At 50.2% G+C, this 16,725-nt stretch overlaps 1 protein-coding gene across 4 annotated transcripts in view; it reads right to left on the bottom strand.

Annotated features, from left to right (window-relative positions):
* LOC126517426 (latrophilin Cirl-like) overlaps window positions 1–16,725 on the bottom strand; it is a 433,187-nt gene that overhangs the window by 297,893 nt on the left and 118,569 nt on the right. For all 4 annotated transcript variants that reach the window (XM_055064486.2, XM_055064484.2, XM_055064483.2 and 1 more), the window contains one exon: window positions 4,618–4,673. In XM_055064486.2, the coding sequence (XP_054920461.1) occupies window positions 4,618–4,673 (56 nt within the window). The remainder of the gene's footprint in view (window positions 1–4,617; window positions 4,674–16,725) is intronic.

Here is a 16,725-nt window from a genome sequence, read left to right as displayed (position 1 = left end):
GCTCATGTGAAGAGGAGGAAGAAGACATAGAACACCTTCTCCTACACTGAAAAAATCACGATTCTCCCAGCAAAAATCTCTGGAAAAAACTACATGGCTTGGATAGACGGCCACTATCCTCAGGAAAAACTTTAGGTCCAAGGCCAACAGAAAAACTTCAAACATCGCTGCGCGTGCCTTAACACAATTTTTGGAGGAATAAAAGATATACAAGAATACTAAGTTATGCAATAGTTACAGCTGGCATTGTTATTATTAACAAGCAGCCTTAATTACACGTTGAATGTGTGTTCGTGTACATGTAGCATTTGTGTTTGTTGCATTTAGAGTGCGGCATTTAAGTGCCCAACACCTTCTGCGTGAATATCTTGGTTTGGAGAACATTTATTTTGTGTGAACTCATGTGCTGCGTGTGAACATTTCGGTTTTGTGAGCATTTATGCTATGTGAACTCTTTTGTTGCGCGAGCATTTATTTATATTGCAGTACTGAGACTTAGTACGTGAATGTTCGTTCATGTGTTATTTGTTCAGTTTGATGATTGTTGACAACTTTCCGACGATATCACGTAAGAGAAGAGCAGCAGGCGGCGTCACACATAGGCACCAACCTCTCCTTAAATACATATAATAAAAAAAATCAGTACCGCGATGGTGCCCCCCTATTGCGGAGCATATCTCATTGCGCGATGACAAAACATCCGCCGCGCGAACAAACAGAAAACAATCCGCGTCGCGATCGCAGACGACCACGCGAGCGTCGTGCAGCAGACGACGGCCGCTATCAGGCGGCGCTCTCGTGTTACACGTCACCCTGCCCTGCTCTGGCGAGTGTTAACGCTCACAAGGCCGCTAAATCAACGCCCGCAATCTCGGCCAACCACTTGCGCGCCCCTCAGCGCTTGCTTTTCAAAGTAGCCGCTTGCTTGTTGTGCTCGCGCTCGTCTTATTTCCTTCTTTTTTTCGCTCGCACGCGCGCCCGTATACCGTCAGGCGCGAGCCGTCGCTTTAATTCGATTTGCGAAGGGCAGACGACCCGTTACACGTGCACGTGAGAACGAGCGAACCTATCGGATGCGCGGAAGCAAAGAAGCAAAAGCGACGCGCGGGCAACGAACTTGCCACGGGGCCGTCATGCGCGATAATCGGAGAAGGCGCGATGCGGGGCGATAATCCGCTGGGACGTAATCTGACGCGCCAGGCGACTGCACGCGTTGCATCGCTTGGCTTCGCAGAGCGCCACCCGAGGCGTTTGCTTTTTCTTCCTCGATCGCGCGGCTTATCGCACCCGGAAAAGCGGCTGCTTTCATTGAAGCTCGCCGCAATCACCGTTCCAAGGATGCCGAACCGTAAGCAAGTGCCGCTGAAACGAACGGTCCTCGGTGGAAATGAACTTTGCGATATCGCAGTGTTTTCCGCGCGTTTCATCTAGAGCCGCTCCCGAGAATTGCCAAAGCGGGATATAGGTTGTCGTCGTGCTGCAGCCGCTGATGCCCTTCGCATGTATATGTCTTTTTTTTATAAGCTGCAGAGACCGTCAGCTCAAAGCGCCTTACTCGAAGCCCCGCATACAGTTCTTGCATGCCTCAAGTGGACATCGTGACTTATTTTGTGAACGAGGATCCTCGAACTGTGGCCGTACGCGTCGCTGGCGTAGAAAGCGGCAACCACACTCCTGTCAACGCGTCACGGCGACAAAGTCTCTCCCACATACACAGACTTGCTGCGCGCCATCGGTGCCCTTTCTGTTGCCTTCTTTCTCTCTTCTCGTCCCTATGTCACTTTCTTCCCGTGGAGGGTGGCAAAGCGGACGTGTATCTGGTTAACCTCGCAGCTCTTTCCCCTCTTCATCAATTTCTCTCTCTCTCTCCCATCTCGAGCCCTTCCCTCGCTTTCACGGGCTCATTATCTATGTCGCTAAACTACACGCAGTGACGTGGGCGCGTAATATTTCCGACGCATCCTAGTCGCTATACATCTGTAGAAACAACTGAAAATCCGAGGAACGTTCGATCAGGCGTCCCGATCCGTTGTATTTCATAACTGCCTTGTACCCAATTGGGCTACGCTCTCGAAGTTTACGGAGCATGGAATGCCAGCAGATTTTGTCGCAGCAAATGTATTCACCCCAGTGTTTAAAATATAAATCACTACTTCCACGATTACCAAGCTGCGCACCTTAAGAGGAAGCATTAGCTCGTGCCCAACTGCGACGCGGCCTATTGAAACACATGTAAAACGCAGAAACACTTTCCTGAGATAACGCCTGGATCTATCTGAATGAAATTTGTTGCATTTGAGAGAGGAACGTAAACTCTAGTGACTGCTGGAAGGGGAATTTTTATTTAGGACCAGAATTTCGGTAAAAGAATTTTCAAAAATTCGAAAAAGATAGAAGCACAAATTTTACAAATTAATACCTGTGCATCAAGAAAGGATGTCGCTGTTCTGTAAAGGGCATCCATTAGATCATTGAAAGCAGACAAATGACATGTGTCATTTTATATATTACGTGAATTTGTTACGTTGTGTACAAGGGTTCTGCAAAAGCTGTCTTTTCATATTACATTTTTTTTTTTCAGATTTATGTGTAACGTACCAATTTTGCCTACTTTAGATGTTCTATTGCATGCAATTATAGCACAGCATTGTGATATAATTTTTTTTTGCTGAGTTACACAGAGTTCTAAACTTGATAGTTTCGTCTTCTAAAAATTTTCGATATTTGCCAATTTTTAATAAAAAGTTGACGACATAAACCAAAAAATCGAAACTAGATTTTAAGCTTTTCTTTTAAATGCAATAAACCTCGTGAAATATCGTGCAGTGGTTGCCGAGAAACACGAATTCTCCTTTTGCATGTATTCCCCTTCTTACGTGTATTCCTTCTACAGCTTCCTCTTAATTCCACGCTGAGGCACGCAGTCACGAAGAAATTTGACTTCCTCGCGAGTTCCTCGCGGTCGGAAAACTGAGGCGCTTTGCTGCACGTGTTCCGAGCGGCCGTCGTTCGGCGTACGCAGACGACGCCAGAGGCTAGCGTCGGACGTTGCAGCGTACGTATGGATTCGCGTCATGAAAGTGAGCCTTTCAGGAATAGCGAAACCATGAGGCATTCAGAGTCACGTGCGAATGTTTTGAGCGCGTCGGCAGTGCGTTGCAAGCTTCGGGTGTTTGTGAGAGCACCTAATATGGAGCAGCTTCCTATTGGAGCATATCTGCATAATATTGCGCACATGAAAACCATTTCAAAGTTTGAAAACATGCAATTACAGGTTTCAGAACTATTGTTAGGAAATAAGCGCGGAATAACCAATTGCCCGGGCTCAGTTCCCGGATTGCCTACACGCACCCAGGTCTCCCTTCCTTCTCGTAATTTGGAATGAATAAGCGCGCGCACAGGGAATGGCTTTCCCGGGCTCGCCGAACGCGTCCAAAAACTCTGTGCTCTTCAGGCCCGCGCGAATACACCAGCGTCTTATATGCACCGACAATGATCAGGAATTTTGGATCAGTGACCAGGTAAGTCAAAGTGAACAATACCGCTAGGCCTCGGAGCGGACGTGGTCATACTAGGAGAATGCCAGCAAACTTCAAAGTAGAAAAAATCGAGAAGCAAACATAGACAAAGCGACAGGAAGGTGGCTGAAATAACAACTATAGCGCGACCTTGTGGTACCGCTATAGGGCAGAAAAGAGTCGTCTGTCGTCTTTTTTTTTTCTTGCCAGGATGTGATGTGGAGTGTACGACGTAATTATAACGCGTCATCATCATCATCATCATCATCAGCCTGATTGCGCCCACTGCAGGGCAAAGGCCTCTCCCATACTTCTCCAACTACCCCGGTCATGTACTAATTGTGGCCATGTTGACCCTCCAAACTTCCTAATCTCATCTGCCCACCTAACTTTCTGTCGCCCCCTGCTACGCTTCCCTTCCCTCGGAATCCAGTCCGTAACCCTTAATGACCATCGGTTATCTTCCCTCCTCATTACATGTCCTGCCCATGCCCATTTCTTTTTCTTGATTTCAACTAAGATGTCATTAACGCGCGTTTGTTCCCTCACCCAATCTGCTCTTTTCTTATCCCTTAACGTTACACCTATCATTTTTCTTTCCATAGCTCGTTGCGTCGTCCTCAATTTAAGTAGAACCCTTTTCGTAAGCCTCCAGGTTTCTGCCCCGTACGTGAGTACTGGTAAGACACAGCTGTTATACACTTTTCTCTTGAGGGATAATGGCAACCTGCTGTTCATGATCTGCGAATGCCTGCCAAACGCACCCCAGCCCATTCTTATTCTTCTGATTATTTCAACGTTATTATAACGCGTCATGTCTTGGCAAAAACGACAAATCACTCTTGTCTGCCCTATAGCGCCACCAAGGAATCCACAAGGGCTGCGAGGCGTAGCGGTGTTTTTCACCTTGACTTGGTCACTGACCGCAAATTCAGCATGACCAGACGTACTTCAGTCGAACCCTCGAATACAAAGCGACCACTTTTTGTGCCGTGTCAATAAAGGTCACTTTGTAGGAGCGGGTCCCATCCTTTGTTCTCCTCACTCAGCTCAGCTCTCGTGGCGCGCCCTTCACTCAAACTGTCGAGATGACACTCACCGGTAGAGACAAAGTGCAGCCGTCCTATGGAGAAGGGGGCGTGACCATGTCGCGTTCTGCAAAGGAGGGTGTGCACGTTAGGGTGACAAAAGAACAAAGTGAACAACATCATACGCACGCACAGTCAGACCCAAATGTTCGCGGGATCCGCAATGTCGATGAATCTCTGCTAAGTTAAAGCGTGGCGTTTCCAATTTGATCTATCCCAGTGTAGGTCGCGAAGGACCTGCTGAGCTTGGACATCGACGCGGAGGTTTCGCGGCATCGTAGCTTTCTCGCAAATCCGTAGGTGTTGCGGCCGACTGTGCACACATGCGTCACTCGTGTTGGGAACGAATTGTGAATTTCTTGCCGCAATTAGAGGACATAAGCGCTCACCTACATTTGCTTAGCTCGACCGCTTAGATCGCGAAATTATTTAGCGCTTAGGTTTCAACCGCGGCGCTTGGCAGGCGCGTACAGTTTGCAACTACGAAGACCGTGCACGATGCGGAAGAGCGGCCATTGTGCGAGGCCGGGCGACCGCACTACAAGCGCGCGAAGTAGATGCGGATCGTTTCTCCACGAAAATGCCGAGAGAGACCAGGCAAATGCGCAAGCGGGATGGTAATAACGCGAGATAAAAACACGCGCGTCGAATTGAAATACAAACCACCCTCGAGCAATAAACACAAGAAGGGCCAGCCGGAAAACGCTAAGCCCGAGCCCAATGAGGATCCATATTATTCCGTATCCTCAACACAACGCCAACCTTTGATCCGCTTTGCATTGGCACGCTTTTCTGTGTTGCCTGGAATGGGAACTGTAAACAAAGCGAAGCTCCGCTGGCCGCGATTCTGGGCAAAAAAAAATATCTCCCTTATCGGTACGGCGAACTTCTGGACGATGCTCCGGGAGCGGCGGCCGAGTTGAGACTGCGGCTTTCGCTCAGCCGCGCCACTCAAGTCGCATCGGAGCAGTGCGCAGATGCTGCGTCTCGCGCCGTCCTTCCTTCGGTGTGGTCTTTTGAGCCCTTTTAAGGCAAGCCGACACAGCCACGTGATTAAAGGAAACTGAGCGGAATCACTATTGATCTTCCCGCCAGAGAAAAAGAAGCCAGACATCGCTCTTGGCGTCCAAAGGCGCAGGCCTTGGTGGATGCGTCTCGTTCTAGAGAACCGAAAAACGTCAAGCACGGTGGCAGTGCCTACACACAGCTGCAGTACTTCTGTTCTGGATGCTAATATTCGCTCGCAGTGGCTCAGGCGTCCGGACGGCGTGTGTGTCCGACTCGTCGTCCTCCGGCAAAAGAATCGCGCGAGACCGACCCGCAAGCCGCTCGCGGGAGCAGCAGCGAGACAGAGGCGGCGCCCCTGGGAGACGTCGATTTGTCAATCGGCCGCCTCGGGGATGCGCGGCGCCTTTGTCCGAACGCCCGCGCTCCCCTCGCGACAACAATGCTTTGGACGCCGCCTCACGCGTCGGCGCAGCGCGCGAGATAGCGCCCTTCCCCCACCCGCACGAACTAGACGACAGAACGCTAACAGCCCCCTCCCAATGCCCCGCATCGCTCGTATTCCTTACTTTGTGTCCGGATCCCTGTGCCCGTAACGCTCACGATATCGCTATTTCTCGCGCTTATGGTTGCCTCTCTTTCAACGCCCGCTGTTGCTTTCTGTTCTTTCATTCATCGCGCGACCCTTTCCGCCCCGTTGTCGTAGCGGCCGATGGCCGCGCACGCACGGCTACTGCGGCCGCTGCAGTTCGTCGTAGAGCTACTGGAAGCAGTTGCGGCAAGCGCGTACACACCGGCGGCAAAGGCGCGTCGGGTGTCCCGCCCATAGCTGCAGGCACATTGGCGAGTCTCAGCTTATACGTCTTGCGTTTAAGACTTGCACGGGCTACCACAAGCCCTAGACAACGCTAGCAAAGCGCATCTCGTGGCAGCTCGTCCAACTGCAAAGCGTTCGAAAATTCTTTTCTGTCGCGCCAGTGTTATCGTCGAAGGAAAATTATAAGAGACACGGGACCGATGATGGCCCTACCAACGCTTCGCACCACCTGTTAAGCGGAATATGCCAGTCACCGCAGTGTCGGTTTCACGCGCTCTCTGGTTAGACGCTGGAAAATAATAACGGGCATACACCGCGGAAATGAGATTTTAAGCGAAACAAACGGCGCGCGGTGAGTGCATTCTGTGCCACAGTCTTCTCTGACCAAACGAGACCCTCGATTAGGTCACACGCTGCCTCACCAGAGACCTGCGTTCTTGCTCGGTGCGACTCTCCCGCGAACCCGTATTCCGCCAGCGCTCACACATTTGCGGCAGAGCCAGGGCTCTCCCCATCCGCGCGACAAGGTGGGCGCGCACTCCGGCCAGAACAGCGCCCCCCAGGCGACACGCGGGCGGCGACGAAACCGAAGACGCCGCTCCGCCAACGACAATGGCCGGGGAGCCGATATCGGGCGGCATAAGGAACAAAGCCAGTTCTTGCCCGCGTGCACTGCACAAACCCCGCAGGGAGTGCGCTATCACTTCGGGGTTATGCATGCGCGGAGCAGGATACACAAAGCCCGGCCGTCCGAAAGCAGCGCCTGAAATTACACGCCGGCTCTTTGCTGTCGGCGAAGGAGACAAAACGCACATATACACCAGGAGCTGTTCAAGCAAGTCGGAATACCAGCTACCGCCATAGCCAGCTTCGCACTTCTTCTGTTTACACTGCATGCTTGCACCTCGCTTTGCGTCTAAATCTTCCAAGACTCTCTTGGTTGGTCGGTTCGAGTGGGACCAGCAGTCGGTTGAACGAAGGACGGCGACGCGCTTATTATATTTATTTTGCAGTGAAACGACATCTTCGCCATGCCACGCCTTTAAGCAAACCTAATCGGCGGCTCGGGTACAACTCCGATGCTGCCTATACAAGTAAAACGCAGAATTCTTTACCGAGATAAACACAGGGCACGTTTTTAATAAAATTTGTTCCATTTGAAAGAGAATGTTAAATTTTAGTGACTGTTCCAAAGCAACATGTTGGTTTCGGGCTTGCATTTTTTTACAAGAATTAAAGAAAATGTAAGTTTAAAAATTAACGTGCAAGTCCGAAGTTTACATATTTCTCCCTCTGCATCGAAAACAGATATCACCGTTCTGTAAGGTGCATCAGTTAGAGCATTTAAAGCGGACGAATTTGATATAAAAATTACAGCTTACGTGAATTTGTCAGGATATTTATGAGGCTTTCGCAGGAGTCATACTCATAGAAGAACGGTGTATTACTGAACGGCGTATAAGACAAATTTTGCCCCTTTGAATGTAATAGTATGCGCAGTTGACAGAATTTCGGTATGATTATTGATTGCCGAGTTAGAGTTGTAAACTTGATAGTTTTGTTTCCAGAAACCTTCCTAATTTTGACAATTTTTGTTAAATATCGATGGCCTAAATAAAAGATTTACTTCCAACACTAACTAGAGTTTAACTTTGTCTGTTAAATACAACAAAGCTCACCATATTCGGTGCAGTGGTTGCCGAGAAAAACGATTTCTCCTTGCCCCGAGTTAAAGCTTCCTCTTAAAGCTAGACGTGCGTATAGTGAAGGTCATGCGAGTGAAAATGTTCTACATCGAGCAGGCGCCTTGCAACCCGTCGCAGCCCGAGCGCCGCTTTCCGGGGCGTAAAGCGTCCCACGTGCCACTCGCCCGCGAATTTCCGGAAAATGCGAGAAGGCACGAGACCTTGTTTCGCGCTGCTCGCAATTAGCGCAGGATGACGCGGAAGCAAACATTTCGCCTTTTCCTGAGGTTGCAGCGGCGGTGCCTGTTTTTGTTTGGCTTCCGAGCGGAGAATGACTGGCGACTCAACTGTTTGCCAGCCGAACGGCGTGCCAAATCCGCGACCGCCGATTCACATTCGTTCATTCTCAGTAGCGGTAGTAACGAAAGCTTCCCGCATAGCTCCTGTCGGTGAGCGAAGGTGCGGAAGACAAGCAATTTTTCTGATCAGCCGCGCCAACTGAGAGGAATTACAAATTACGAGTCAGGGGAGGACAACCCACCGCTACAGCGGAAGACCCGTCGGTGCTCGGCACGACCTGCCCGAGGACCTCGCGGTTGGCAGGTGACGAGGGCTGCGATACAGACTCAGTCGAGGAGGCACACCGAAAACATGCGGGAACAAAACGATGGTGAGTTATCGCCGTGCAGCGGGTACGCGGCGTTGAGGTCGAATGCGTCACGCTCGCAACGGACCGACGAACACCGCGTCCCCCACGCCGCGGTTTCCGCGTCGAGAAAACGCCCCAACGGCACTCGCGCAAAGAGGAAGCAAACGACGTCGTCCCTGCCGATGATCGCTGCCAAGCCTGCTCGGTGCGCCCAGGATTCTGCTATATACGTCATCCTTCGAACAGAACAACACCCTCAGCTCAAATGTGCGTCATCTGCCGGAGCAAACTGCCTGTGAGAACAACCGCCGCTGCGCATTAAACCCTTTGCTTCGCCGTGCTCGGGTTGCAGAATCGAGCGTCTTTCCTTTCTTTAGATCGCCATTACGCCTGCCCTCCGCGAGCGCTGCAGAACGCAGCTGGAGCGAGGGCCATCGGCTCGAACGAACGTCCGCGACGGCCTGCCCGACGCTCCGCTGCGAAATATCTGGCGAAACGCAATTTGCGATACGGGCGTTTCGAAATGCAAAAGCTCTCGCTCTTCGACATTTGAGCGCAAATGTAAGACAATTCTGGGACAGCTTTCTACGCTGTGTTAAACGGGGCAAATGCCTCCCCAGCTGACGGGGGCCGGACGCGGGCGGCGATACACAATGACACGCTGATGGCTGGCCCTGGAATGTCCTCGGACAGACGATTTCGTTCGATGCAGGCGGACGCCATTACGGGTTAATCGCCGTGCGATAAAATTTCGCCAGTGCACGTTATATTACGAGGATATCGCATCCATTCGCAAGCGATTATGGCTCGACGTGGCGCCCTAAATCTTTCATAATTGATTCGCTCCTTTCTGTACCCGCCTAGACATATGCAACGTCCGCAAATAAAAAGAGGGACCACATCTCCCGACCACTTCATTAAATAGTTGGGTCCCCATTTTGCAGAGCTCCTACAATGCAGCCTTGCCAGTAATTAAGCCTGGCCATTGCTGAGCTGAGAGCCGCCAGCATTCTCTTAAAACACTTTCGTGTCTTGAAAAACAACCAGTTAGCGCTTGGCTGCATTCACAATCGAAAGCAAGACAAAAATATGGGTAGTGGATTTTCAGTCTTACTGCCCGATAAAATTATATTTTTTTTCTTCCTTCCCTTCTGTCTTTTTCTTCTTTGAGCACTGCATATTCTTACGAAGGAAATGACACAGACAAAAATTCGGTCGACACTATACGCTAGAATTTTCTACGCCTCTCGTGGCGTCTACTATCTACTACTTGTTCGAATGCCCACACCCCAATGTCAACGCCCCTCGACCGGCTGGCCAACGACATCGTAGGAGATGCGGCAAGCGGCAACAGCGCAAACGAGAACGAACGCCATGCACAACATCGATCGGGAGCTTGGTATACCGGAAGAAAAAAAAAATTATGCAGATCACACGCACTGTGCGAATCGATATAAGCAAAGCTTTCCGTGCTGGATGCTATAGGATTGCCAATAATTACCGGTGTTGTTGAAGCCTAAAGCTTAATTTCTTCAACTCACCCGAGAGAGGTGAGTTGATGTTCAACGTTACCTTGCGTGCACCACTGCTGCTTGCCTGCATGTTACGCAGAACACAAAGCAAGAGGTGTTTGCTTGAGGCGCTGTTGTGCGCCATATTTTATAACCTCTCAGAGGGTTGAGGTTGCCTCACATGGCAGATCGCATTGTGGCAGAAGTATTACACTTGGATTATGGGCCTGTGCGTGCTAAAACCACACTCGGATTATGAGGCACGCCGTAGTGGCGGATTCCGGATTAACTGTGACACCGTGCGTGTGCGTTTTCTATTTCGCCCCCGTCGAAATTGGGCTGCCGCGATTGCGATGAAATACACGACCTCTAGCAATGCCATAGCCGTAAAGCTGACGCGGCGGGCAGAGAAGTGTTCATGTGACGTACGATTGCTTCCGTAGTGTCCCTGCGGTGCACTTTAATTAATGCAGCCATGCTTCTGCAGACCCTGCGTAAGTTGCCCGCTTGACCAATTTGCATGGCGTTTGTTTTTCAGAAATAGCAGCAACGTACTGCACCGTACCTTGAACTTAAGCTTATGCAACCGCTGTCGTATAGTAGTGGGGTTTCCTTGCCTTCTCACGTCACATCCTCTCCCCTCTCTTGTATGGGAACTGCCTCTCCTCCTCCCTCTCCTTCTTCTCCTCTTCTTCTCCTCTCTACAGTTCTATCTTCGTCCCCTCCGGCCTCGCATGTTTGTAGAAAGGGAAGCGCCGGAGTTTCTGCAATGCTTCTGAGGGGAGTCACGTGTAATTAAAGCTTTCAAGCGGCTGATGTGACGAAGGCTAGGGAGCTCCAGTGGGCATTGTGCACATTCGACGCAGTGGGAAGAAAACGAGTTTCTCCTGTCGCCTTTCCTCCGACTCGCGCCTTTCATCTATATACACGCCCCCCCCCCCCCCCGGCGCGGTGTGCGTGACAGCAGCAGCCACACCAGCCCACAGCAGTAGCAGCAGCAGCAGCAGCAGCAGCAGCAGCAGTGGGAAAGTCGAAGGAAGAGGCAAAGAAAGCTTCGTCTTAAAAAATATACCGCCTGCCACCACACCACCCTACCCAAGCGTGGTTCAAAATGTTTGTGCGCTCTCCTCAACTCGTTCGGCGCACGCAGCCTGTTACGTCGCGCATCCCGCCTCCCGGCGCAATCCCGGCCACCCATCAACGCGGACATCGAGCGACGGTCATTCTGCAAAAGAGCCGCACGCATCATTGTTTAATGCCGTTCGCGTCATCGTGGCACGGGCATCAGAACGCCGGCAACGACGACGCCTACGGTGGACAAAGGAGCAGACGACGCTGTGCAACAACAGACGAAGGCGTTTCGGGAGCCGCGCAACGCCGTGCGTGCGCAAGCAGACGGCGCACTCAAAGGGGAAGCAGCGACCCGAACGCGTCTGCGCGGAGTACGCACGTATCTTCCAGCAGACGAAACATGCTGTGCCGAAGCACAGGAAAGACGATCAAAACGCACAATCAGAAGCGAACAACAGAAGGCGAAGTCTGCACATGCACAACACGAAAGGCAGACGACTTACAGAAAGAGAAAGAAAGAGCAGCAGTACAGGACCGCGGGGCACACGAAAGTGAAAGCACATGTGCTGAAGCAAAAGGCGCCTCTCTCGCGCGCACGCACACACGCACGCAGAGGCTGAAACTTTGCAGGAAGCGCGTAAAACGCAGCACGCCAACACGCGCGCCAGCGATAACAGAATGCGCAGCAGCAACGCAAGAAAATGCCCGGACGATGTGCCGGAAAAGTCGGGACGGACGGTGTCCGCGCAGACCGATAGAGAAAAGGGGGAGGAGAAATTCATCCGGGCCGCTGCCGGCCAAGTGGCCATCATCACGTGGCAAGAAGCCGCCTCGCGCTGAAACAATGGAAACGAGCTTTTGATTGCGCATCATCTCCGGGAAGCACCGCGTTCTCGGCCGACGACTTTGATCGCGCACCTCCTTTCCCCTCGTCCGCGTTCCTCGGGCGGCGCTGGTTCGCCTACAGGGCGGCAACACTGGTGGCGGCAGCGCCGGTAGGTGCCTGCTACTAACGGCCGATGTTTGGCCAGACGGTTCGGCACGATTCAAAATGTAGCAGCCAGGCGACTGACGACGGCACATAAGAGCAGCACTTGTCTGCTTGTCGACTTCGTTCAAAGTCGTTCCATTTTCAATTATAGTCCACCCGTGCCTGGATAACAACGCGCGCGCTATAGGAAGCATGGGCCACGCAGCGTGTGTAAGCGCTCCCCTGTCGCGCGCGCACACACACCAAAGCAAGATGCCCGTAGTGACAAATAAAGAAGGCCGACGGGTGCGCTGATGCATACCCAGGCAGCACACCAGCATTGGTCCAACCATGGCCCAATGCTGGCAGAAATTGGTACCAATGTTGGACCAATGTTGGCATATTGGCAAAGTGCAACCCAATCCAATGTTGGCCCAGCGTTAAAGCCAAGATTGGACCAATGTTATGCCAATGCAGCAGCCATTGTGCTGCCAGCGTAGGACCAGCGTTAAAGCCAAGATTGGACCAATGTTATGCCAATGCAGCAGCCATCGTAGGACCAACGTTAAAGCCAAGATTGGACCAATGTTATGCCAATGCAGCAGCCATCGTGCTGCCAGCGTAGGACCAGTGTTGAGCCATATCGTTGCCATTATTAATGCCAGCTTTGAGCCAATACCCTTTGCATGACGAATATTCTAGATATGCTGGCTTTAGAGCACGCACACATTCTTACCGCAAACGTTTTGCTAGCGGCATTTTTTGTAGCAATTGTCCCCTTACCGTCTTCCTCAATAGTAGCTAGGAAAGCTCGACAAAAAGATGTCAAGAAGCAGAAGTCATATATGCTTGCAAATAATAATAAAAGAATACTGAAATTGACGTTTATGAGAATTTATTTGCGAATAAATTTTCACAAACAGGCATTTTCCGTGGACCTAGATGGGTGACGCTCGGTTATCTTCAAACAGTTTATTTACAGGCACTGCTCTCAGGATAGGAATTGGGCAAGGTGCCGAGGACGGTGGGCTGGCCAGGGGTTTCAGGGCAGGGAGCTGACGTCGGTAGGCAGGTTGGTCAGTGCTTGGATTTCGGCGGGCTGATCAGGCCCCACGAGGACCACGATAACACCGTGGTTTCGTTGATATTGCTACCCTATCCCATAGCGACTTCACCATTACTTGGAGGAAATGCTTGCACTGTAAAATAAAAAGAAATAGTATCAGAGATGTTGGTATGACAAATGTATGTGGCAGCGTTTTCATTTGAAAAATCGCCATACTGCAACAATATTATAAGTCTGATCAGAGAGTTCGAAGGGGTGAATCAAGAAACTTTCTTGCAAGAGATTTGTCGGGTAACACTTCTTAATATTTCGACATATATGGCATATCTTGTACAAGGTGCAACGTAATATTTAGAACAGACATAAAATGCACAGGATCCGTCCGCCTTGTTTACAGCCCACACCTAGTCAGCGTAGCACTTTATAATTGAAAAATTGCAGCAAAACCTGCTACAGCACAAAAAGCTTAGTTTCAGACTGTGTAGACACAATGCGATCTTCGTGCGAAATTTTTAATGTGGAAACCGAGAAGTTCCGTGAGGAAACACTAGTGAAAGAGGCATTTATTATACGAAAAGAAAGAAATACTGTCGGCTGGAAATGATGCTCGACCTAGAACAGTGAGAAGAAGCGTGGTTCCTCGGTATCACTAGCAGGATCAGGCCGCGCGCGTGGATTGATAAAATCATAGTCCTGGAATTTGGGTGGAATTCAGAGATTTACACGTGGTTCTACTCCGGGCACTATTCAAAGGCTGCAAATAAAAAGAGCTATGTAATTACAGGCACTCTACATTAGCCAGGCCTGTTTCAGTAATATATATACCGCGTGATATTGCTTGGGTGATATTGCTCCTTATAAAACTTATAACATGCGCAAAACAAATGCACTCACCATTGTAAGATCCATGCTCCATGCGATGTGTATCCGAGTTCATCCCACATCGAAGACGGTGGTCACGAGCGCCGACTTTTTTTCTGGTTGTTGTTTCGCCTATATTAATTCTAACACTCACGAAAATTCGTGGCCACTTTGCTGTGTATTTCAAGATGCAGGCTTCTCAGTAGGAATGACGACCGCAAGCGAGCATTTTTCACGATAGGAGTGCGCTGACAAACACGGACAAGACGGCAAGCACTCAGGCGGTGTTGCACCCAGTCGGCGTGCTAGCGATGCATAGAAGGAAAGAGTGAAAGGAAAGGGTGAATGAAGAAAACGGTGTAAACGCCACTTTCCCCCGCTGGACCTAGCCCGACCGCGTTCCTTCGGCGGCAGCGACGGAGGGAGACAAGGAGGACAATAGTGACCCCACTGCTTTTCCCCGTATTCCGAGAGCAGCCAATTCGACACAGCAGCTTATAGCTGCCTGAGTGCTTGGCTGATAGCTTTGAACAGGCTCACGTGGGTGTGTGGAGGAGAGGCGAGTGGGGGCTTAAGGACGAAAAGTTAGGCGGAAAAAAAAAATCCGGAATGCGCCGTGCCAACTACAGGCAAAGACAAGAGGAAAAGCCAAAACGTGCAATAATTTTTTTTTTCTGTCAGGGGCATTCATACAAGGAGCTTACTAAACATGCACAAAAAAACAAATATATTGGAATAGGAGCATGATGATTATGTCACCGCAACATGCCATGCATGCTAAACAAACAAGCAAAAGTTTCACTAATACATATGCGCTCCATCTCGATGCAATATAAAACGGTTCCATCAACTCTGTGGCACTGTAATGATCGATTCCCCTCGGAATCCTGATCATCCAAAGCCGCGGAGCGTACATGCAAAATATACAATGCGCAGACAAATTCGCAATACCGTTGCTTCTTATGGAAACCTCATGTTCCCATGCACGATCAATAAAGCAGCGGCTAATTTTATGCGACTTCCCCTGCTTGCTACGTGGTGCACTGGCATTTCTCTTTAGGGGGCGCATTTCGCTGAACGCGAAGTACAAAAATGGCGGTGTACCATGCATGGAGTTGACACGGGAGAGCATATTTCTGGTTCCTGCGTAGTGTGCCTGTGATCAGTGCATTAGTTTTCAAAACACGTTGTTCAATATCAGCAAGTCGTAGAGTACTAAAAACCGACAATGGGAAAATTGGCTTATTACGGGCCAATGTCCTCCAATGAAAGCCAACTATTAACCCATATTGGCAAATCCGTTCGAAAGTCGGTCCAATAATTCCCGCCTTGTTGAACGGCAGTGCCAATATTGTTTACTCACTGTGTAATGTGGGCCAACATTGGATCTCTATCAGAATGGCACAGCCAATATTGTTTACTGACTGTGTATTGTGGGCCAACGTTGGATCTCTATCAGAATGGCACAGCCAATATTCGCGCAACGCTGTTAACCTTAGGCCATCATTGGGCCAGGATTCAGAATGGCACTGCCAATATTGGAACCACGCTGTTAATCTTGGGCCGTCATTGGGCCAGGAAGTGCCAATATGTTTCCAACGTTGGCCCGACCTGACGTGCCGCCTGGGTACACTCGGCGTCCTTGTTATCCTCTCCGTGGGGGCATAATATGCCACGAAACAGCGCTGACAAGCGTGCTCCTTCTGGCGGACGTAACGACGCAAAGCCCAACTGTGCATCACTCTCGCCGCTGTAGCAGAAACGAGATCACGGCGGGCTTTCATTTGGGCAGAACTGAGCACATAAGAAGCCACAACCGGGAGGACAGACAACGTGCTCAACCTATATAGGAGACAAGAATGATTCTGTTTCCCACGAGACGAGTTCCCAACTCCGTAAGCGATGGCAGCCAAAGTTTATTCTTCTGTCGATTCGCATACCCCGGCATATTCGCATCTCGACGTGGTCATATCGGCTGCAGCACGCACCCGTTTGAAAGCCCATTCTAATGGTGAAGGCGAAACAAGACTGCAACCGGGAATGAAACGTCGCATTTTTCGTGTCATAACAACGAGATTCTGCCTTGACCGTGCAATAAGAAAGCGATCTGAGACACCAAGTTTTATTCCTTCTTTATTTTCCCGGTGGCACTTATGTACTCGCTCCTTAGAGGAAGCTTCGCTCGGGCTGAATGTCGATACCGCCTATTCAAATACGCAGAAACGCTTTTCCGAGATAACGCCTGGATCGATTCTAATAAACTTTGTTCCACTTGCGAAAGAAGGGTAAATTTTAGTGACTGCTGGAATGGGAATTTCGATTTAGGGCCAGAATTTGTTAACAGGAATTTTCAAAAATTCCTAAGTTTGAAAAAAATATAACAGCCAAGTTTACAAAGTCGTAGCTATGTAATGCCCCTGCGGTGGACTTTTAAAGGGACACTAAAGCGAAACAATAAATCAGTTTAGACTAATGAAGCATTGT

This window comes from Dermacentor andersoni, chromosome 11 (assembly GCF_023375885.2).
Source record: "Dermacentor andersoni chromosome 11, qqDerAnde1_hic_scaffold, whole genome shotgun sequence".
NCBI lineage: Eukaryota > Metazoa > Arthropoda > Arachnida > Ixodida > Ixodidae > Dermacentor > Dermacentor andersoni.
Note: the sequence above shows the minus strand (reverse complement) of the source record. Positions and strands in the feature narration are given on the sequence as shown.